The sequence below is a fragment of the Eleutherodactylus coqui genome, chromosome 2, assembly GCF_035609145.1.
Source record: "Eleutherodactylus coqui strain aEleCoq1 chromosome 2, aEleCoq1.hap1, whole genome shotgun sequence".
In the NCBI taxonomy this organism is placed as follows: domain Eukaryota; kingdom Metazoa; phylum Chordata; class Amphibia; order Anura; family Eleutherodactylidae; genus Eleutherodactylus; species Eleutherodactylus coqui.
This window is the reverse complement of record NC_089838.1, coordinates 84,901,457-84,924,288: the sequence shown is the minus strand read 5'-3', so window position 1 is coordinate 84,924,288 and position 22,832 is coordinate 84,901,457. Positions and strand designations below refer to the sequence as shown.

The window sequence follows — 22,832 nt, the reverse complement described above, 5'->3', positions numbered from 1 at the left end:
GTTGAAAGTGTCAAAAGTTGTTATAAATTTGTACTCCCAAATTCTTCTATGACTTTGTGATTTGAAATTGCCTTTTAATATGGTGACTTTCGGATCTATTTCATTATGCCTGAGAAAGAACCCAAAGTAGGTTTGAAAGCTCACTATAACATCATGTATTTTTGTCAGGCATTACAAGGTATCATATCTACAAGATTACTTGGTTTCTCTTGCTGAGAACAATCATATTTTGCTCTACTGGCTAACACAGTTCTAACATTTTTTCATCTTTCTTCAATAATCATACAAGAATGCACAAAGAGTCATAATGGGAAAGCAAATGAGAAGTATACAGATACTGTACGTCTAATACAGTATCTAAAAAAGTACAATACAAACTATAATTTAATATTACAAGTAGAGGTAATTAAACATAATAAATAAGTACAAAGTCACTAAAATATGGTTGCATGGAGTAAATATTCTTAATTGCTCGCACAAAAACACTAAGCTTATAGATTTATAAATCCCTGTGCTAGGGTTGAAAGCAGCTTTCTTTGGTTTTAATTACCTGTCTACTAATTAACAGTAGGAAATGCTCTCCTGAGATGCCACTATCATCAATTAACACAGGTTGGGCTACATAAACCATTGCCGTAGCTTACCCAACTATACATTTCATCATTCCATCTACTGGACTCGTAAACTGCTGAAAGCAATAAGAATCACATTAAGGAGACATCAATTGTTCATCCTCATACCCTATTGACATAGAATATGACTGCTTGACCCTCTATCCTTCACCCGGGCATGGGATTGCAGCAGAGGACTAGTTTACGCTCAATTTGCAGCCATACTCTTGGTCATACTAGTGCTCATGGAGTGCCAAACATCATCCATTCACAGAACCGATGGAGGAGCTGTTGTTGGGCAGCGTTTGTGTTGCTGGTATTGGGCTGCATGTTATGGCAGTGCAGTCAGTTAGCTGCCACCTACCTGCAATACCCCACACAAGAGAAGGTCACACTTGTGAACAGCGCCAGCCTTCCATTTCCAGCCATTACTTTTTGCAATCTCAATCGCGCTCGAAAGTCACAGCTCAATTCATCAAGATACGAGGCTCTGAATGACCAGCTGTCATTGATATCCGGTCATGAAAGGGAACATGGTCTACTCAGTAATGCAAGGGAAAGGAATTTTGCTTTTGCCATGTCTCAGCTAAGCACCCAGGAGCAGATGACTTTAGGACACCGGCTAGAAGATATGCTGATCTCCTGTGTCTTCCATGATCAACCCTGCAATGAAAGGTCAGCACTCTAAGAAAAATACTCCATCTTGGACCAGATAGAGAAATACAGAATATGTTACTGTTACATCTGCTTCCTTATATGTGGCCAATGAACCCCTTTAATGCCCTATAGGCCTGACTACTCTGCATGAGGTTAATGAAATGTGGCTTAATTATTGAATTATACTACTTAATTGCTATTAATATAACATACCTTAGAACTTTAATCCCTTAGTGACAAAGCTTGTTTGCACCTTGATGATCCGACTTCAGTGTTTTTCATAGTTGCATTTCTACAGCTATAGCTTTTACATTTTTCCATTGACATAGCCGTATGAGGGCTTGTTTGTTTTTTGGTTTTTTGCCGGACAAGATGTATTTTTTAATGACATGTATTGTATAATTTTTTATAATTTTTTTTTGTATTGGGGAAAAAAAATTCTGACATTTGGATTTTGGATTTCATTTTTACAGCATGTAAAATAAAAATAATGTGCTAACAATATTCTCTGGTTGGCACGATTCTGGCGTTACCAAGTTTATAAAGCTTTTTATGTTTTGCAATTTTGATGCACCAAAAGCACTTTTAAAAAAAAAAAAAAAAAAAAAGAGATTTGCTTTTGTGTTGCCGCATTCCAGGAGCCATAACATTTTTATTTTTCCATTGACGGAGTTCTATGATGGCTTGTTTTTTGCGGGGTGAACTCTAGTCTTCAATTATCCAATCCTTGGGAACATATAGCATATTGATTGCTTTTTATCCAAAGGTCAGTATGATTAATAGTCTTTTTTTGACATTTTTTTATCGCTGCGTTCGAAGACCCTTAACATTTTTTTTTTGGTCAATGGTGCTGTGAATGGGTCTTTTTTGCAGGATGAGTTGTACTTTGTAATGACACCATATGTTGATCTATACAACATTTTTAAACATTTTCTTTAGGGCTTATTCAGACGGGCGTATATCGGTCGGGTTTTCACGCCCAGCCGATATACGCTGCCCCTCTCTGCAAGGGATGGAGGTGGGATGGGAGCTAGTGCAACTTAGCTCCACCTCCATCCCGCCTCTCCCATTGCAAACAGTGACGAGGGATGGAGAGGGGGCGGGAGCTCAGTGCACTAGCTCTCGTCCCACCTCGTCCCCTTGCAGAGAATCCAGCAGCGAATATCTGGCAGGAAAACCCGACTGATATATGCCTGTCTAAATGAGCCCTTAATTGCGTGCAACGTGCAGGTTAAATAGTGTACTAACTGTTTCTCTGGGTTATTACAAATGCAGTGATTTTTATATATATACTTTTTTAGTTTTTTTTATACTTTTAGTTTTATTTTTGTTCCACTAGGAGACTTGAATATGACCATCTTTTATGATTCCTATAATACACTGCTATACTTCAGCAATCCATCATTGACCAAAGCAAGTAAAGGGTTAATCAGTGTGACTAGGCGGTTTCTCCAGTCCCCACTGTTTAAGCAAATGCCAGGCTGTCACCTGACAGCTGGTGCACAAGCTCGCCCTGGCATGGAAGACCTGTACCAGATTTCTGATGCAGTAACGTAAAAAGGCAATAAGGCAATTGCATCAGAATAAAACCCAATAACAGCAAAACGTTAAAAATAAAAATACCTAAAATAGCTAATTTTCTTTATTTATCTCTCATCCCAAAAAACGGAATAGAAAGCAATCAAAAAGCCATGTAGTTCATCAAATGGTACCATTAAAAAGTGACACTCATCCTACAAATCCCCTCACTGACGGACAAAAATGTTAGGAGTCTTTGAGTGCGATGATAGAAAAAAAATACATTAAAAAAAAAGTTAAACGGTTGCAAACCAAAAAGTTATATAAATTTGGTATCGCTGTGATCGGGCTCATCCATGGAATTAAATTAACATATTACTTATACTGCACTGTGAACACTGTAAAAACAAATGCCTGAATTGTAGATTTTGTTACTCTAGTCTTTAGAGAAATGGAATAAAAAGTGATCAAAATGCTACCATTAAAAAATACAACTCGTCCTGCAAAAAATATGCTCTAGGAATGCAACAGTGAAAAATGAGTTGGTCATTCAGGCACAAACAGGCTCCAGTACTTAAGGGTTAATGCATGTAGATACTTTAGTAAGACCTAGAACATGAAAGGGTTGATCAGTTTCCTCGCTCGCCAACATGTGACTGCAGATTTTGTGCTGCACATTGATATATAGTGGCACATGTCACAAGTGATTTCTTGCTGTTGACTTTGTATCCTCTGCCAGCTTCCTTTGAGGCATTACGTCTGGGCTGAAAGATGTGGCATGTAAAAGGTAACAGTCCAAATCAAAAATGTGTGCGGCAAAGTTGTAAGATTACCGTAATACAACCTAATAACATATTACGTACTTCAGAGCTGCGGATCTTCTATACTGAGGAATCACTGCTCAAGGATTAGGACTCACACTGCGGACACCATTGTGGGATGTGGATGAAGCAGCTTATAAACTATAGAATGCATTACTTTGTATCTATAACATGATGCATTCACAACCACCATATTGAAATCTTCCTCACATTGAATGGTTCATGATTAGAGATGAGCGCGCGTACTTGCTAAGGCAAATTACTCGAGCGAGTACTGCCATTTTCGAGTACATGCCCACTCGTGCCAAAAGATTCGGGGGCCGGCGGGGGTGAGTTGCGGGAGTGAGCATGGGGGAGGGGGGGACGAGAGAGAGAGATCTCCCCCCCCCCCCCCCCGTTTCTCCCCACTCTACCCCGCCGCCCCCGCCGAATCTTTTGGGACGAGCGGGCATGTACTCGAAAATGGCAATACTCGCTCGAGTAATTTGCCTTAGTACGCCCGCTCATCTCTATTCATGATTGTTCTCCATCTGTGTGCAGGACGGGAAATGGCCAATAATCTAATGACATATCAGGCTCAGAGGTATAAATGAATAAAATACAAGTTATACTGAATCTTCCTCCATAAAACTATATATCACATATTGTTGTCACGTATTCAGACAAAAATTTACCCACAGATTTATCAATATAGACAACCCAGCATCTGCTCAGTAGACTATTGAGTTTGCGCAGATGTTTTGTCACATTTACATTCCCAATGTGCTTTAGGGAACCTGTCAGCTAGAATACGCTGTCCAAACTACATGATGTTCTAGAGCAGGTGGAGCTGAGCAGACTGATATATAGTTTACAGTGAAACATTTAGTAAAACTTGTATTTTATTCATTTATATCTCTGCTCATCCTGAGATGAACAGTCCAATGGGCGGTCCTATCAGTGATTGACAGCTACCCCTGAATTTACAGTCATACACACATAGCTATCAGTCAGTGATGGCTCCGCCCTTTGGACTGTTCAGCTCAGAATATTTTCTTTTTATAGCATTTGCCATGCATGATAAAAGTGTGTTTAATTTATTGTATGGTTAGTTATGGATGTGACGATACCTAATGTGTGGGTTTTTCTTTTTTTTTTCTTTTTTGGTAAATAAAGAGGGAGATTTGTGCAAAAAAAATGTTTTTAAACATTTTTTACATTTTATTTTTGACTATTTTTATTGTTTTATTAATTTTGTATGCCCATGTAGGGGACTTGGGTACTGTTGTACCTTGTCGACACCGGAAGCTAGGGGTGTGACAGCACTTAGAAGGAGGGAACGCCCCTGTCAGGCCCCTAAGCAGCACACCCTGTCAGGCCCCCTGGTCAGGAACACTAGCAGCAATCAGTAGAGGGCAATGGCGAAACTCACTGGTTGTGTCTGGCAACAGGCTACCTGGAAGGAGGGTGAAGACAGTGCTCTGACAGCTGTCGGGGGTGGATGGGGGCATAGACTGCGGGGCCGGCAAGTGGACTTGGGTGGCTTCACAAACAGCATCACAGCACATATGGGAGCCACTAGGGGATGACAGCGCACGAGGGAGAAGGGGGAGCAGCTACGAGAGATGCTGGAGCAGGGAGCGGAGGTTGTGGAAACCCGGCGGGGCACGATGACAGAGACAGCAGCCCCACCAAGCTCGCAGCACACCCGCGATTAGAGGAGCAGGTCTCCGCCACTGTGGATGACACTGTCCCCGCTGTTGTCACTGTGCACCCCGCCTCTGTGGATAAGACTGTCCCTGGTGCTGTACTGCGGTCATTCTGACCATAAACCCGAACCTGTTAGAAGGGTTACCACTGGGGGTGCTGGTGTCCGGTCTGTGCGGGCTGCTCCTCCTGGCATGGCTGGGGCTCGGCGGCTCTGTCCAGGGTTTCCCCGCGCTTGTGGTTGGTCGCGGCGGCCGGCGACTCGTCTCGCGTCCTGCACGGGCATGCCGGGCCACTGGTCGGCTGCACGGTGCTCCAGTGAGTGCGAGCTGTCAGGGGGAGGTGCTTTTATGACTCCCTCCAGGCATCAGGTGTCTTATCCCTGCCCCCCTGGGCGGGGTGGATCTGCATATAAGCCTTGGTGGCCCAGACCTCTGTTCCAGTGTTTGTTTTTGACTGAGTCCTGACTACACCCGCATTCTTTAACCTGACTTTTGTGCTTAGATCTCTGCTTGTTTCTTGGACCTTGCCTTTGCCATATCCTCCTGTACCTTGATTGTGACCTTTTGGTTTTGACCCGGCTTGCTTCCTGAGTAGTCTCTGGTTTGTGTCTCCCAGTCCTTGTCGTCACACGGTTCCCACCTGTTTGTTCCCTGTCCCTCCTTCTTGGGGTCCCTGACACTAGTGCAGCACAGGGACCATCGCCCAGTTGTCGCCCTGGGGTTTAGCCCAGGGGTGTAAGTAGGTAGGGACACAGGAGAGGGTTGGCGTAGGGAATCCCTGTCCATCTACCCTGGCCAGCCCTAACAGAGCCTTTGCACAAACTGCTAATCGGAAGCTAGGGGCTTGACAGGTGGCGTTAACTCTAGCAAAGCCAGGTCAGCCCCTAGCGTCCAGTGGAGACAAGGTACAATAGTACCGGGAACTTGAACCTGTGATCCGATCGCTATGATAATGCATTGCAGTACTTCTAAACTGCAATACATTATTACTAACAATAGCGATCTTTGGCCATGGAAAACTCAGGCACCATTGTCTGGCATCTGGCTGCCATGGCAACCTATCATCCTTCCGCGATTACATTGCAGCTGATGGCATCATAAAGGGAGCACCCTCCCTCTGTAAACCCTTTACATGCCGCGATCAACACTGACTAACGGTCGACTCCTGCTACAGATGGTGCAAGCTCAGCTTCTGAGCCTGTGCCATCTGTAGGACGTATGTTTATGTCCATTTGTGGAAACCCCTTCCCAGCCTGGACATAAACTTACTTCCTGTGGCAGGAAGGATAAAAAGCGGTTGTCTGGGTATAATATGATTTTTTTTTTTTTTTAAAACTGGATCCCAACCTGTTAAAACAGTAAAAGTAGCCATGCCTACTTGCCCTCTCCCCCAGAGATTCAGTGCTGCAGCACCGCAGTTCTCCCAACCTGATCACTGCAGGTGAAGTGCTGTTCTTCTGGCATCAAGGCTCCCAGCATGTGAACAGTGATGCCAGCTTTACGGCACATGGCTGCAGCAGTCAGTTGGTCACCATTTCAAAACAAAAACAGGGAGGGTTGCGTGGCTGCAGTACTGGATTCCCGGAGGAGAGGTTGAGTAAGTACTGCTACTTTTATTGTTTTAACGGATTGGGATCTCGTTTTAAAAAATCATATTACACCCGGACACCCTGAGTATTGCTCTCCACATGAGAGTTCCTGCTCTTGCTGAGGTGGGTCATCCATCTTCCTTATTTGCTCTTGCTGATGCATGCCCGTTTACACCACCATCCCCAGATAGCCAATCCCGGTGTTCTTTGCTAGGTAACTGCTTACCTTTATCATCCCTTGTGAGTCTGAAGGATGACATCTAGCAAATCTTACAAATTCCCACCAATCCACTTGTTATTTAAGAATAGAGCTAGCTTGAACTGGACCCCTTCTTCTCATGAGCCCCATAGCAACTGTATCAGATGCCTCCCGGTTATGTTCGCCTTTGCTGTGTATAGCATATATGCATTTTAATAACTTTCTTTTATAATTGGCATGCTTGGATTGGAAAAAATGCACAATTCCATCTGAATAATGTGTTCATGTGAATGAATGTGTTTTCCATTTCAGCTTCTTTACTCCTTTCTTGAATCCTAAGCTTGGAAACTGCTATACTTTCAATGGACCAAGAAATCAATCTGCAAAGAAGGAAATAAAGGTCCTAAATGCCACCAAGGCTGGCTTCAGTTATGGTAATGTCATATTAAGCTTTATTTTTCCCTAACTCTTTAATTTTTATGTGCCGTGACACATTTCTTCATCTGTTGGGATGAATGTGGGATTAGAAGATCAAAGTTATTGAATATTATTTGCTATTTCTATATAGGTTAATGAACTGAGACTACAGTTGTATCTAGAAGTATGAGTGATAGGAGCTCTAGTCTTCAAGGTATAACTGTTACTTCCGTAGACCTCTTGCATCAATCTCCATGTAATGAGGCTTTTTACTACTGCATAATCAAAGAGGCGCTGTACTGTAACGCAATCAACCCTAATTTTCTCAGAGCAGTATAAATATGAAGAAGAAACATATTTTCAGTAGATCTGTTATAAAGCTATATAAAAAAGTGAAAGTACATACACTCTATACAAAGGCATGGGCATTGAATAGATTTCTGTCACGTGATCTGCGGACTTCACTTTATATGGTTTTGATACAGATGTAGCAATTGTTAACATAACTGGCACATCGTGATGACTCGATTTACAACATTGTATTACAATAGTCAAGTTAACTTATGCTACATCTGTATGTGTTCTATATAAATAATAAAGAAAAAGTATACTAATATATACTGACTGCTCCTCATTTACTGACAGGTCTGACAATGGAGCTTTATATTGAGCAGCATGAGTATATTAGCAGCGTGAGCACAGCTGCTGGACTAAGAGTGGTATTGCATGGACAGAGGAAGATGCCATTCCCCGAGGACGAGGGCGTAAATGTCCCGCCTGGGCAGGAGTCAGACATTGGCATGGTGAAGGTACAATTTGCTAAAAGTTCTTTGGAGTGGTTGAGATTAAAATGACTACAGTTCTCATAAATAATATCTGCTGGCATGTAATAAACTCATGTCCAAGGGATAAAAATCTGTCCTGGACACAACGGTGCAGTTAAAGTGCAGGTATTAGAGATGAGCTAAGGCAAATTACTCAAGCGAGTATTGCCATTTTTGAGTACATGCCCACTCATGCCAAAGGATTCTGGGGCCGGCGGGGGTGAGGGGTGAGCTGCGGGAGTGAGCATGGGGGAGCAGGAGGGGGGGAAGAGAGAGAGAGCTCTCCCCCGCCGCCCCCCGAATCTTTTGGGACGAGCGTGCATGTACTCGAAAATGGCAATACTCGCTCGAGTAATTTGCCTTAGCGAGTACACTCGCTCATCTGTAGCAGGTATGAGAAGGTTCTTATGAAAAAACAACAAGCAGAGATCCGTAAATCCAAAGTTAATTTTTACAGAAAGTATATGGAAAAACTGGATAACTTTTCAGTATACAAAGAGGAACATTTAATTACTGCACTCCCCTTTAATTAGGGACAAGACCTTTTCAGCTTTCGAACTACAAACCAACGTCTACCTGAACATTTCCTACTAGACTAATTGTGTCAGTTATCTCTGACTATGTGGTCTGTTAAATAGCAATGACCCTTGTTCAGAAGACTAATATGAAATCCAAGACCCTACTTAAAAGTGTATTTGCTAAGTGTGGCTTTGGGGTACTAAGATAAATCACCTTTATAAAGCTAAATGAATGGAAAGTAAAAGTGCACCTAACTTTTCAGAATAAGCTACCATGTATGCACATAAGGAATAAAACTATATCTGGCCATTATATGACATGTATCCTGTATTTTCCCCTCTGCAGAGCATACATCTGATTCTCAATCCTCTCAGAACCGGTGCGTGAACCCTGCTGCTGTGCTGTGCTCTGTACTGTGCACAGATAACTGCAGACCCTGCTCTATAACTGTCTGTTTCAGAAACGCATACATAACATAATCACTGTACAGGAGTACTGAGCAGTAGAGATGTGATTTCTGTAGCTAAAACATAGTTAACAGAGAATTACTGTAAGCCTGTAGGCAGCATCTGTGTCTCTCCTGCCCTCCTCCCCTCCTCCCCCTCCCCTCTGTTCTGCTTCCTATATATTTCAATGAGCACGGTGATTCATACTCCTTATATATTGTGTGAACACATTCATATGATAGGAGGTGAGATACAGGAATATGGCTCATTGTGTTCTGGCCCACTATTATCATGTCTAGGAATATGTATTATGACAACCTTTATTCATTTTTTTATGCTTGTATAGTTTTGCTGCCTGAGGATGGGTATTGTGGGGATTCCTCCCGTGTGGTATTTACTGGTGATCCCCACTCACTAAACATGTGATCATGTGTTTTAACATTTGTAGATGGCATTTTTGTGGATAAAGCTTTACAAAGTGTTTTTTTTTTATGACAGGTTCATGTCAAACGTTTGCAAGAACCATACCGCAGTCGCTGTAGTAATGGTCAAAGCATAACAAACTATTACGCTGATGTCTATGGTACTGACTATAGTAGAGAGGTGAGTATGAGACTGACCGGAGCATCTGCACATCTTCTCATTCTTACTTCAGAAGTGTCAATATCCTGAGAAGGCGCGTTCTCGGTTGAGTAGTAACTGTAGTAGTGCAATATTTGATCATAAATTGACCTTTGAGATATCAGTTGTATTATTCCCACCAGCACTCATAGGGATTTAGTCCCATCGGTGTCTATTTTAAATAGATGTAAGTAGATTTTCTAGATCCATTCATCTGAGTGATACTTAGTAGCCCACTTGCCTTTTCTTTACCACTGAAAGAGGTTTTCCAGGCAAAAACTATTGATGAGTAGAGATGAGCGAGTATACTCGCTAAGGCATATTACTCGAGCGAGTAGTGCCTTAGCCGAGTATCTCCCCGCTCGTCTCTAAGGATTCAGGGGCCGGCGGGGGGCGGGGGAGAGCGGGGAGGAACGGAGGGGAGATCTCTCTCTCCCCCCGCTCCTTGCTGCAACTCACCTGTCACCCGCGTCGACCCCCGAATCTTTAGAGACGAGTGGGGAGATACTCGGCTAAGGCACTACTCGCTTGAGTAATGTGCCTTAGCGAGTATACTCGCTCATCTCTATTGATAACCTATTATCTGGAAGGGTCATCAATAGTTAATCACTGGGAACCTGCTGCTCGGGATCCCCGGCAATCAGCTGATTGCCCAGCTCGCTGTCAGTACAAGTGGAGCCGGACATCATCATTGGGGTGGGGAGCAGAAGTGCTATAACTGGCTTTACTCCCAATGAAATCAATGGGAGCTGAAGCAGCTATTACACTTCCGTGTCAGATCTTGGTATTGGAGGTGTACATTGATTTCAACGGAAATGAAGCTGGCTAAGCCACTTCCGATCCCATCGCTGATGGCCCTGCTGCACTGACAGCCGGCTGGATGATCACCTGATCACTGGGGATCCCGAGTGGGAGGTTCCTGGCAATTAACTATATTGATGAATTATCCTGAGGATAGGTCATCAATACTGGAAAACCCCTTTAATACATACACACATACATAGTATGTTAGGCTGAAGGGAGACAATGTCCATTTAGTTCAGCCTGTTTTAACACAGTGCAGATCAGCAGAGTATTATGGGCTCAGCTAGCGGCCGATTTTGTGAAAAAAATTGTATTTTATAGTTGTAGTGTATGTTGTATTATCTTACGTTGTTACACAGTATTACATAGAGCCACACATTTACACGCTTCACATTTCTGTTCATTCATCCGTTAAATAGTTTTCTATGGGCAGAGGCTATTTTGTCAATCCAGCATTAAAGTAAATGGACAAAATTGGAATTTGCATGATGTCAATCATAACCAGCAGCTATTAAACTTCTCAGAAGTATAGCCTGCAAGGGTTTGACCTTAAATGATACTTCTAGATTGTGTTATATTTAAATGTATTCATTTCATGATGGTTGGAGTATGAGATAACATCTAATATTTCTTGTACATATTACATTAATATAAAGGGGCCATTTCTGTGTACGGAATAGACTTTCCACCCATCATTCTCAGAATAGTCAATCAAGAAATGACACAAGTAAAGGAAAACAATTCCAACCACATTATTACCCAATCTGTGAGGCCGTGTAAGGGTTTTTTTTACACTGAACCATTATCGTTCGCCCAAGCAAACCGAACAATTAGAAACGAGCCATGCTTGTACGAAATGAACTATAGGCGGACGAATTATCGTTCATTGTTCGATCACTGGCTGCGTTTACACTGAACAATTATTATTCATTTTGCTTGTTCAACCCTTTGCAATCCAATTTTGGATTCAGGGTTTCCTAGGGGGCTTTCTCTTTCTGCCATTATACAATGACACCATCTGCTGGCTTGAGCCAGTACTGCGCTGTGGGACATGCTGGAGAGGCCCCCCGACAACAGAGCGAGCGGCAATATACAGTAAGAATACCCTGCCGGACGTCTTCAGACATCGGAGCTGTACAGTCTTCAATCAGAATGTCTTCAGATGTCAGACAGTGGATTGGAAAGGGTTAAACTATTTTTTTGAACAATAATTGTCCTGAGTAAAACCTGAGATCTCTTTGATCTCTTTGAATTCAAGCTAATGTTACCTTTAGAGCTGAAGAAGAAGGAAGCCATAAATCCATCCGAAAGCATATTTGTACTTGTGTATATAATGGCTCATCTAGTTGTGTACATTTGTACTTGTCCTCAGGCTTGTAAGAAGAGTTGTGCTCAAACCAAGCTGATCAGGAACTGTGGGTGTAGAATGTGGGAGTTCCCAGCACCCCCTGAGTTGGATGCCCCTCTCTGTAATATCAGTGATCTCTCCATAAGTAAGTATATATTCCCAATAACTAAAGCCTTACTATGTTACATAACGCATGACCAAGACCAGCCAGTAGCTTGAGACGGTGCTTTCTCTTACCAGATAACTGTGTGGAGAGATATGAGTATAAACTATCCCACGACCAACTCAGATGTCACTGCCCTCTTCAGTGTGAGTAAGTATCATGTCGAGTCGGATCACTCATATTATTCACAGTATTAATGTATCGCTCTAATTTGCCAGATATCTAATACATAACATGCACAGAAAGTATAACTGCCAAAGTCAGGAAGACATCATTCACTGTAAAAGGAAGCCAGTAGTGTAACACCTGATAGACCGCAGGCCAGGCACAATCGCCGTAGACCTTGGTAGAATGTAGTGGGCCATACGATAATACGGAAGAGCTACTTGTTCAATGCAGACTAATAGTGCAGCCACTCACTCAACCCAACTCAGATTGGGGAGGAGTGACAGGAGCAGGCTGGGTAGATGATGATGCCCACCAATTGTCCTGGCCAGCCAATCCAGCTGGGGGCGTTGGTTGTGGGTGTGCATCTTATCTCAACTCTGTAGTTCTGGTGGAGTCAAGATACAATAATACCACTGGCATCTTTGGTATCTGTTCACTTGTGCAGACTATATTTGCTTGCAGTCACTCCTCCCCAATCTGGGCTGGGTTGAGTGAGTGGCTGCACTATTAGGGCTTCTTTACACAAGAGTATATCGGTCTCCGTTTCCCCGCCAGCCAATACACGCTACCATCTGATACATTGGATTCCAATGCATCAGATCACACAGGCGTATTCCCGCAGCGTAAAAGCGCTTGGCTAGCAAATATAGCATTGGGTGCTTTTACGCCGGGCAGCAAAGATAGTCCTGGAACTATGTTTGTGCCCGGAATACAACGGCCGCTGCATAGGCTCCTACGGGAGCCAATGACATTGGCTGGAGAAGGGAGGTGGGAGGGAATTTAGCAACGTAATTGCTAAACTCACTCCCACTTCTCTCCTCCTCTCTCCTCCTCTCCAACTGTTTGCAATGGGAGGGGGCAGGGGCGGAGCTTGACTGCAGACAAGGGGTGGGGAGGGGGCGGTTGTTTAGCTCTGCTCCCATCCCGCCCACTCCCATTGCAAGCAATTGGTGGGTAAGAGAGAGGAGATGAGACGGCCATGGGGAGGGTAGAAGAAGCAATGGCATTGCGGCCTCGGCGCATATGCGCCGGGCCCATGCCATCAGAACGGGCGCACAAACATTAGATTTGTGCTCCCGTTCAAGCGTTTTTACGATGCCAGCTGGCGCATGTAAAACGCCTGCACTGGTGGGAAAGAGCCCTTAGTCTGCATTGAACAAGTAGCTCCTCCATATTATAGTATGGCTTTCTGCATTCTACTAGGGTCTACAGTGATTGAGCCTGGCCTGAAGTCTATCAGATGTTGTATTCTTGGCTTCCTTTTCAATGAATAATGTCTTAGTTGTTTCTCTCACCGCTGTGATTTTAAGGGAAGGAGGGAAGCATTCCTACAACGCAACATTGATTATCTCTTTTAAAACATGAAATATGGTCATTTCTAGGCTGTATTGTTATATAATCTGTGTTATATAGACTGAAATGATGACAATCACTAATTGATGTTGACTTGTATCTCTGTTGTTAGTGAGGAGAACTTTGACCTTACTTTGTCTTCATCCCAATGGCCTAGCAATGCCTACTTGGTAAGTTCCTCTATAGGATTGTAGTCTGATGAGTAAAGCGATCTAAGCTACTAAAATACTAAATTAATGATTTCTAAAGATGCAGGAACAGTTATTAGGATCATTCACAAGTAAGTTAGTTCATGGGTATAACTACAACAGTATCAGACACAGCAGCTGCTATCTCAGGCATAACTTGAAGCTGCTGGGCTCCAGTGCAAAATCTGGAACTGGGCCCCCAACAATAAAGCTTCATTGATAGTATTGGTTTGCAATATGTGGAAGAGAGACTTTACGGGCCCCCTAGGGGCCCCGACTGCACCCTCTGCACCCCCTGCACCTCCTATACGTACGCCCATGGCTGCTATGGGACTAACTCTTAAAGCACCCATCACAACTTAGAGCAGAGGTGAAGACAGTGATCCATGTGGATAGTAGAAAAGTGGAAATGGGTGTAAATAATTAACGGATGATCATTGAGAACCCAAGTAAAGCTGGAAAAGTCACAGGGGATATAGTGGAGACCACAATAATGTAACACAAATTGTGTAGTAGATTCACTGTGTCACTGATGCATTTGGCTTTGGGCTACTCCTGGGGGCTGCTTTAATGGGTCCCCTGCTTTTCACACACTAACCTCTTTATGAGAGCTCTGGTCTTCACTGCAGGGAACTTACAGATTGTTTCCCCAGAAGTAGTCTCAGTGCAGTTACAGTGACGCAGGCTCACCAAAAGGTATTGAAGCGTGATACTAATGGAGCAGGTAAAGATGTAGTCACTATAGCAGGCTGAGGTCAGGACAGACAGTGTTTATGCAATACTATTATCAGGCTGGAGATCAGGGCAGGCAACAGTCAGATGCAGCCAGACTGGCAGAATTGGGAAAGCCGAGTATGTAGGCAAAGGGCAAACCATGTAGCAAGCACAATAATGGAACACCTTTACTTGGAACACTATGAACCTTTTCCTCAGACACCTTCTAGTGAGGAAGGTGCCTTATATGACCCATAAGGAACCAGGACAGGCTGAGGACAGGAAAGCTGGATGGGTATGCTGGCCATTCAAGAGTCAGGCTAAGCTTACACATAGTTGCCCTACAGGCAGAGGCAGCAGCTAGGGGATGATGTGGCATTTGCCACACAGAAGTTGCCAAGCAGGAGGATGTTGACAGCTGTGACTGGTGGGAAGAGAAGGCTGGCCGATCGCCTATAACAATAGTCATAAGCTATTCAAGTCATGTCCTCATTTGCTGCTAAAGGAATTCATGCTGGAAAGGGGTGCCAATTTGCCTATAAAGTCCCATGTTTTTTGTTACACCTCTGCCTAGGAGTTTCCAGATATTTAGTGCCTAACAGAGGTTATAGTCAACAACACAAGAAAACACTTATAAGGTAGTAGCCCACCAAAGAATGATTCAGTGCAATAGTGTTGACAAGCATAAAGACATTTCAAATGTTCATCTACCACCCACAGCTCCGTGGTGTTTTTCGGTGCAGGATCTCAGGTGCAAATGGACTTCTTCTCTCCACCACATCTCATAAATGCTTGATTGGGCTCATGTTGGGCGAACATGCAGGCCACACCATTCATAAGAACTCTCCAGAATGCTCTTCGAACCAATTTTGGACAACCTGGCCCTGACTGCATTCTGCAGTATACTGCTGGAATAACCCTTCACTCTGAGGGTACATAAGTCCATGAAGAGCTGCAAATGGTCAACTAGCAGTGAAAGATAGTGGGCACTGGTCAATGATGTGTTTAGGCGCACCAGTGGAACCAACTCATGCCATGAGGACACACCCAACACCAGTATGAAACCATCACCAACCTGTACAGTGCCTTGTTGACAACTGGGGTCCATGGCTTCATGGGGTTCTCGGCATACATGAACTAGGTTATTTTCTATAGAAACAAGCTGCCTTATCATCCTAAAACAGCTGGTACCGTGACTCATCACCCTGTTCTCTAGTATCCAGTTAGCAACCTCACGAGGCCAGGTGAGGCGCTGTGTCCAGTGTCATTAACAGAGGCACTTTGGTGAGTCGTCTGCTCCCATGGAAGCTAAAGAATGCTGCACTGACCTGCGAGATATGTGTGCGGGGCCTATAGCATTTAATGTAGATGGAAGTCTGCTGGAGTCACTTGTCTGTTCATGCAATTCTAGCCAGAAGCTGCAGGTCGCATTTATTAAGCACCGGTGGGTGGCCAATCCACTGTCCACTGAGGATGGTAATGCCTTCCATAATGGTTTCCTGATATACACATGACACTATGGATTGAGGAATGTTAAATGGCCTCACAACTTCAGAAATTTCCTATCCATCTGGCACCCACTATTATGCCTCATTTGAACTTCAATAATTCACGTCACTTTGCCGGGAGCAAGCTGGCTACTGTTCAGCCTCACTCACAAGATAACAGCCCATATCTTATACAGGTGTGGGCCTTCCAAAACACTACTTCATAATCAATTTACATACCGCTATCCCATGACTTTTGGCATGCCAGTGTATGATTGCAGCCATAATGTCTATTTATTGTATTACCAGTATACACCTGAAAAATGTGAGGTCTACTGATAACGCTATTGTATTGAGTACAGCTCATAAAGGGAGAGGTATTTTGGGGGGTGAGCAATTATGTTCCTGTGATTTCATCTCACATCCACTCTGTGTAATCTAAAGCATAAGTAAGCCTTCAAAAAACTTTAGACGTGTCTTCATGTGCTTCTTCATTTTAGTGATTGGTGTGGATTTAGTACTAAAGCCCCACAGTTGCAAACTTCTGACATATTACAAGTTTTATAAAAGTTTAGTTACACTTTAAATTTATATTTTATTAGAACTCCTTCTCAAAGCGTATAGAAAGTAGAAGAGGATATCAAGATACACAAACTATCAGGTAAGCCTAAAACCTTTAATCCTTTCTCCAATATTCTGTTCCAAATAGGCTGTAACAGTTTTGCTGGCTGGGATCTGTTGTGCTACATAGGTCTCTAGCAGCACAGCCCCACAGGTGTGGAATGATTGAGCTGGCTGGGTGTGGTGTTATCCACACCCAGCTAATTACCGCGGTCTGGATGCTGATAAATATCCACCCCGATAGTAATACCTATCGGGTTTTCGGGGGAGGCTTGAAATATAAGTCCCCCCCTGAAAATAGAACATCTCTCGGGTGCCCCCCCCCCCCCCCCAAAATCAATACTCACATAGTCTGCGGCGTCCCTATGGTCTCCAGCAGCGCTGCAGCAGCGCGGCGTCCTCCTCCATCTCACAGCTGCCTGCTGCTGGCAACAGGGCTTTAAATACCCCGCCTCCAACAAACCCTACCGTGTTTCCCCGAAAATAAGGTGTCCTCCTCATCTCAAATATGCCTTCTGCTGGCAACAGGGGTTTAAATACCCCGCCTCCAGCAAAGCAAGTGCTGTGATTGGCTGATCGAGCGCCGACTGTCAATCACAGCAGGCACCCGATGAGCCAATCACAGTCATTCAGTAAATGACTGTGATTGGCTCATCGAGCGCCAGCTGGAATTGGCTGCCAGTGCTCGATTAGCCAATCACAGCGCTCGCTTTGCTGGAGGCGGGGTATTTAAAGCCCCGTCGCCAGCAGAAGGCATCTTTGAGATGAGGAGGACACCTTATTTTCGGGGAAACACGGTAGGGTTTGTTGGTTTTGTATGCTTGTACATGTGTTATGTGTTTGAACAGGGCTAGTCCAGTGTTTGGGCAGGTGGCCAGACATTAGGTGTGGATAGCCCTATTTTGTGTATATGTGGTGAACAGCATCATATTCTGTATGTCTGTGCTGGTGGCTAGACATGAGGAGTGAACTGTCCTGTTCTATGTGTGTTACCATGCGGCGGTTGCTGGTCCTCCCGGGTGGCAGTGTGTGGGGACTTGCAGTCGGGGCGCATCCCCCGGCTTGCTATCTGGCTGCTGGGGGTGCGGGTTCCTGGCCACCGTGGTGCTGGTGGTGCACGGCGCCGTGTGCGCACACACCTGTGAGTGCAACTGCCGTGCACGAGCTCCCTTTTTATTGTGTTTTGTGGGGAGTTGGCTGTCTCCCTCTCTCCACCCCTTGGCAGAGGCTTTTGTTTAAAGGTCTGTCAGGGACTTGTAATCACTGCCAGTTATTGGATTCCCTCAGTGTGCTAGCTAGTCTGCCTCTTTAAGTCTCCTGCCTCTATCAGCTTGTCTGCTATAGTTGCTACCATCTGCCAGGTTTTTCCATCTGCCTCGGTTCTGATTAGTTTGTTCATGTTGGTTGCTTTTCATCTGCCTTTTCTGTCAGTATTCTGCCCTTCCATCTGGTACGCCAGCATCCCTTCTTGGTCCCTAGTGAGAGTAGGGAACGCCGCCCAGTTGCCCGCTTGGGGTTAGCCAGGAGTGGAGGCAAGCTCAAAAATAATAAAAGGCCTATACTCATGCGTCCCAGACCACCACAGCTCCAGCGCTACATGTCCTGTCTGTTTACAAGCTGTAATCAGTAATATAATAGTAGCTACGCAATATAACAATCACTGTAAGGCTTTCTCTACACTGGCGTATGCGGCAATATGCTTGCAGAATGTGACAAAATCACGGTCGTGTGTTTAAGCCCTAACAGGCACCACTTTCAGCAGTACACTAGGTTGAAGAATAGCCAACAACTCAAAAGTCACCACTGATTTACAAAACTGTCTCCTTATGAAGTGCTATGGCTATATAAAATGTATTAATATAAGCATCTGGCAAGGGAAAATAACAAAATGTACCGCAAAACATTTCCTAATTTAAGTCAACAAACATTAATCATTTTTATACTTGAGCGGTTTCTATGTCAGAGAAAACATTCCCTTTCACATGCTGGTCGCACACTGAGAAATGAGCTGTTGAGTGGACATAGGACGGGAAAAACAGATATAGTCACTGACTTGAATGTGAAAGTGTTAACCAAACTTTACCTTCACTACTCAAACCAATAGTAGATGAAAAGATGCCTATGTCTGTCCTTCCGTAATATTATAATAGGTTTTAATTAAGTTACGCCTTTTCCTGACTACATCAGAAGGCTAAAGGCCCATTTAGACATAATGATTATCACTCAAAATTCGCTCAAAAGCCATCTTTTGAGCGATAATCGTTGTGTGTAAATTTGCCCATCTTTCACTTTTCAGCTGAACGATGAATTTCAGTTCGGTATGAAATCCATCATTTGGCCGAACAGCTGATAAGACGGACCGCATGCTGTGTTCCGCCCGGGGAGTACTGATTACATTGTCTCAGCTGTCAACCCCATGGCAGAACAAAGAGAATGTATTCAGAGAACAGCTGGTGGTCTGTTCCCTGAATACAGCTCCCGGCGGCTCATACACTACCAATTGGTATTAATAGGCATTAGTACTAAGTATTAGTTTATGTAAAGATGATCGCTCAAAAGCCATCTTTTGAGCTATCATCTTTGTGTGTAAATGCACCTTTAGTCTAGATACAGTAACATAACAATAGGAGCCAGTCATATAGTATGTGTCGAGGCACCACTCGCGGTGACGGGGCTCAAGTGCCTGTGCAAGCCTGGTGTGACATCACAACGTCAGTTCTGGATTACGTGATGTGCTCACTGGCACAGGCACAGTGCCAATTGGCACTGGACAGCAAGGGAGAAACTCTTTGATGTTTAAGCTGATTGGTTGGTTGAGTTGTCTATCACCTCAGCCAGCCTATTAGTAGCTTGTTGTGTGTATTTATTCCAGCTCCTGTGTGCTGAGGATGCCGGATATACACTTGTCTTTTTATCATTCTCAGTGGTTAGTTATTTCTGTCTTGTGCTTCTGAATGCTACCTTTGTGCCCTCCTGTCATGAACTTTGTACTTCGGACTTGTCTATTTCCTCTCAGATTATAACTACTGTACTCTTGTTCTGCTTCCTCGTGCTATCTATTTGCTTGTTCTGTCTTGCTTTGTCCTATTGGATTCCCTGACTTCCATATTACACCTAGGGACGATTAGGGTAACTATCTAGGTTCCAGCCATGGGGTTGCCTTTTTCAAATGGGTGCTCCACTTTTTGGCAGGTCCAGTCATGGCAAGATCCAGGGAGAGACCCAAGGCTTTATCTTTGTCTCACCACCGTCTGTCACACGTCTTGCTATCTAGAAACCCCAGAGTGTTACTCGTCATTCAGCCTGTCATCCTCCTCTGTCTCTATTTGTCAGTTTCACCAACAAGTTGAACGGACATGACCGTTTCATACACATGCCATTTTGACATATATTTGAGTATACATGTTTCATATCCCTCAACAGTATAAATGTTCTCTAGATGGGGCCTTGATCTTTCAACTGTAAAAGAAATGTCCTGTACAATATCCTCATCAAGGGTCCCTAGGTAAATCAACTAAGGAGTAGCATTACTCTGCAAAAGACTACATTTCTCTTGTCGCCTGAACTTCATGCTCCTACTAACACAAGCCCAGTTTTTATGCCTTGATTAGGAATATAGACATCATAGAAACTCCTTTTACTAGCCAGAGTGGCGAAAAATAAGCTCCTGCTCTGGAAGGGGCGATCATATATTTACTCTGCCAGCTTCTAACTGCGATATCTGATGAACTCCAAGGGCCCGGCTGCTGGATCATCGGGATCGGAGCAGTTGTTTAATAAAAATGGGATTGTCCTTTTGATGACAAATTCCAACTCTAGTTAGATTACCCATCAGTAAGCCTACCAATGATATGATAGATGCAGCATGAAACAAATGCAACATGTCTTTTTTTTCTCAAAATCATTCCCATGTGTATATAAAATGTTAGAGATTTTCTAAATTATTGTGTTTTTTTAGAGACAACATAGTGAAGGTTGTGGTGTATTACCAGCAGCTAAACTATGAACTGATAGAAGAAGTTCCTTCCATGCAGGTACGACTCAAGATCTCAGCACACTCTAGATTATGCCTCTAGCAGTCACCTTTTATTTCATCCACAGTTGCACTAAATCCCCATTTACACGCAATGATTATCAATCAAAATTCACGCAAACGATGTCTTTTGAGCGATAATTGTTGCGTATAAATGCTACCATTTTTAGCTTTTCGTCCGAACGATGATTTTTAGTTGAGTTTAAAATCCATCCTTGGGCCAGAGAGCTGATAGCAGGGACTGCACGCTGTTATTGTCCACGGGAGCGCTGATGACATTGTATTTAGCTGCAGTTTTGTGGCAGACCAAAAAGGCTGTATGCAGATAACAGACCACCTTCTGTTCTCTGCATGCAGCTCAAGTAGGCTCATTTACATGCAAATGAAGGTAATAAGCTGCTAGTGGATATTAGTGCCTATTAGCGTCTTATGCAAAATGATGACTCAAACTGTCATTCTCTCTATATTTTGAACGAATTTGAGCAATCATCTTTGCGTGTAAATGGGGCTTCAGAGCATGTGGAAACCACAATATTGCAGGGATTCTTGAATGCAATAAAATAATATAACCTATTTGGTCACAATGTGGATAAGGGAACACACAAAGTTCACAAGTCTCTTTCAGTTAGCTCCTGACTCCAGGATTCAAGTATGGAGTCCGGGTACAGTCCCATAACATCTCTTATGAATTTATAGGTAGGTTGGGATCATTAATCATTTTTCCACATCTATCTGTACCAATTATATTGCTTTCTTAGCTTATCATTGACTGTGTAGACCTCTTATTATATCCCCCTTATGGGCTGAGACCTGAACCTTGGCAACAAAATTATCAATTTAATTCCAATATTAGCATTGTTGAGTAAAGATATGTTTTTGCCACAGTCTGTGTATGATCAAATAATTGTTTTATCCACAAAATTGTCAGTTTTCAGTGTCTTTTTATGAATGGTCCATGAAAATAGACAATTAGACATTGGATAATACAGTATTTTATTATTTAAGTATATTCACCCAGCTTTGACTAAATAAAGGAACATGTAAAATGTATCATTTCTTCTTTATTGCAGCTTGTTGACTTGTTCTCAAGTATCGGAGGTCTGGTGGGCCTTTGGATTGGGGTCTCGGTTTGTACAGTAGCTGAGTTTCTGGAACTGATACTAAATATATTGACATTTGTAATTATATGCATCCCAAATCGAGAAGAAGCATCTCTAGAGAATCCATACATGATCTCAAACCCTCAACCTGAGCCTTTCTCGTCGGTGCTTCCTACTGATCACTGCCTTCTATGGGATTCTGTTGAAGATGTGTCCAGTTTGCTCAATGACAATGTTGAGGATGGCCAAGCTCTGCACAACCCCTACCAGAGCTGTGAATCAGTAAATGACTCCATCTACAATGTGTGGGCTACAAGTGGGCTATAGAAATAGGACAAGCAGCAGATCTTTCTGAGGTCAAGTACAATTGTTTGTTTACTAAACCCATAATGAAGACATTCGCATAATATAAGCTAGCCCTTACATGGAGAACATCAGACCAAGGGTGTTCTACATAGATTAGAGCCTAAAACCACTGTATATTCTTGGTCCCCCAGTAGTTGACAGCATATCTTTAATATCTCTCTATCAGAGCAAAACATTTCAAGTGAATTTCCCAATGAAATAAGAGTCCTGGAAAACGTCTGTATGTCTCCTGAGTGAAGTCCTTCTGACTTGCAGTAACTGTTTTGCTAAAAGTGCCAATCCTTAAAGACAACCGTTCTCATGTCGTTAGGGATTCTCACCCAACCTTCATGTAAGTCTGAATGGCATGTGTCTGCATGTTTGTGTATAATGTCCTTGCTTCTCCACCATTGTCACTGTGTACATATCACACTAGTTTGGGTAAACTGAGCTACATGTCCGGCTCGAATGGAGCAGTACTACAATACATGAAACCATGGAAGGACACCAAAATAATGTATTTAAATAGTAAGATGAATAAAATTAGAAAGCAACTTCACATTCTTAGCTACTGTGAGGTCACATTTGAGGGGCTTTA

General features: G+C 43.4%; 1 protein-coding gene across 1 annotated transcript; it reads left to right on the top strand.

The window, feature by feature from the left end:
• The first annotated feature begins 924 nt into the window (after positions 1-924).
• On the top strand, positions 925-22,216 carry LOC136609996 (amiloride-sensitive sodium channel subunit beta-like). Its single transcript, XM_066589269.1, has 10 exons — positions 925-1,286; positions 7,396-7,517; positions 8,146-8,309; positions 9,788-9,892; positions 12,087-12,207; positions 12,303-12,375; positions 13,859-13,916; positions 16,738-16,796; positions 20,715-20,790; positions 21,860-22,216. Exons 1-10 carry the CDS (start codon positions 940-942, stop codon positions 22,214-22,216), a joined length of 1,482 nt encoding a protein of 493 aa, XP_066445366.1. The 5' UTR covers positions 925-939.
• The last annotated feature ends 616 nt before the right edge of the window (positions 22,217-22,832 follow it).

Coding starts and splice junctions, on each gene's coding strand:
- LOC136609996 (XM_066589269.1), top strand. CDS start 940: ATGTTATGGCAGTGCAGTCAGTTAGCTGCCACCTACCTGCAATACCCC. Junction 12,208..12,302: donor TATCAGTGATCTCTCCATAA/GTAAGTATATAT, acceptor TTCTCTTACCAG/ATAACTGTGTGGAGAGATAT. Junction 16,797..20,714: donor CAAGATACACAAACTATCAG/GTAAGCCTAAAA, acceptor GTGTTTTTTTAG/AGACAACATAGTGAAGGTTG.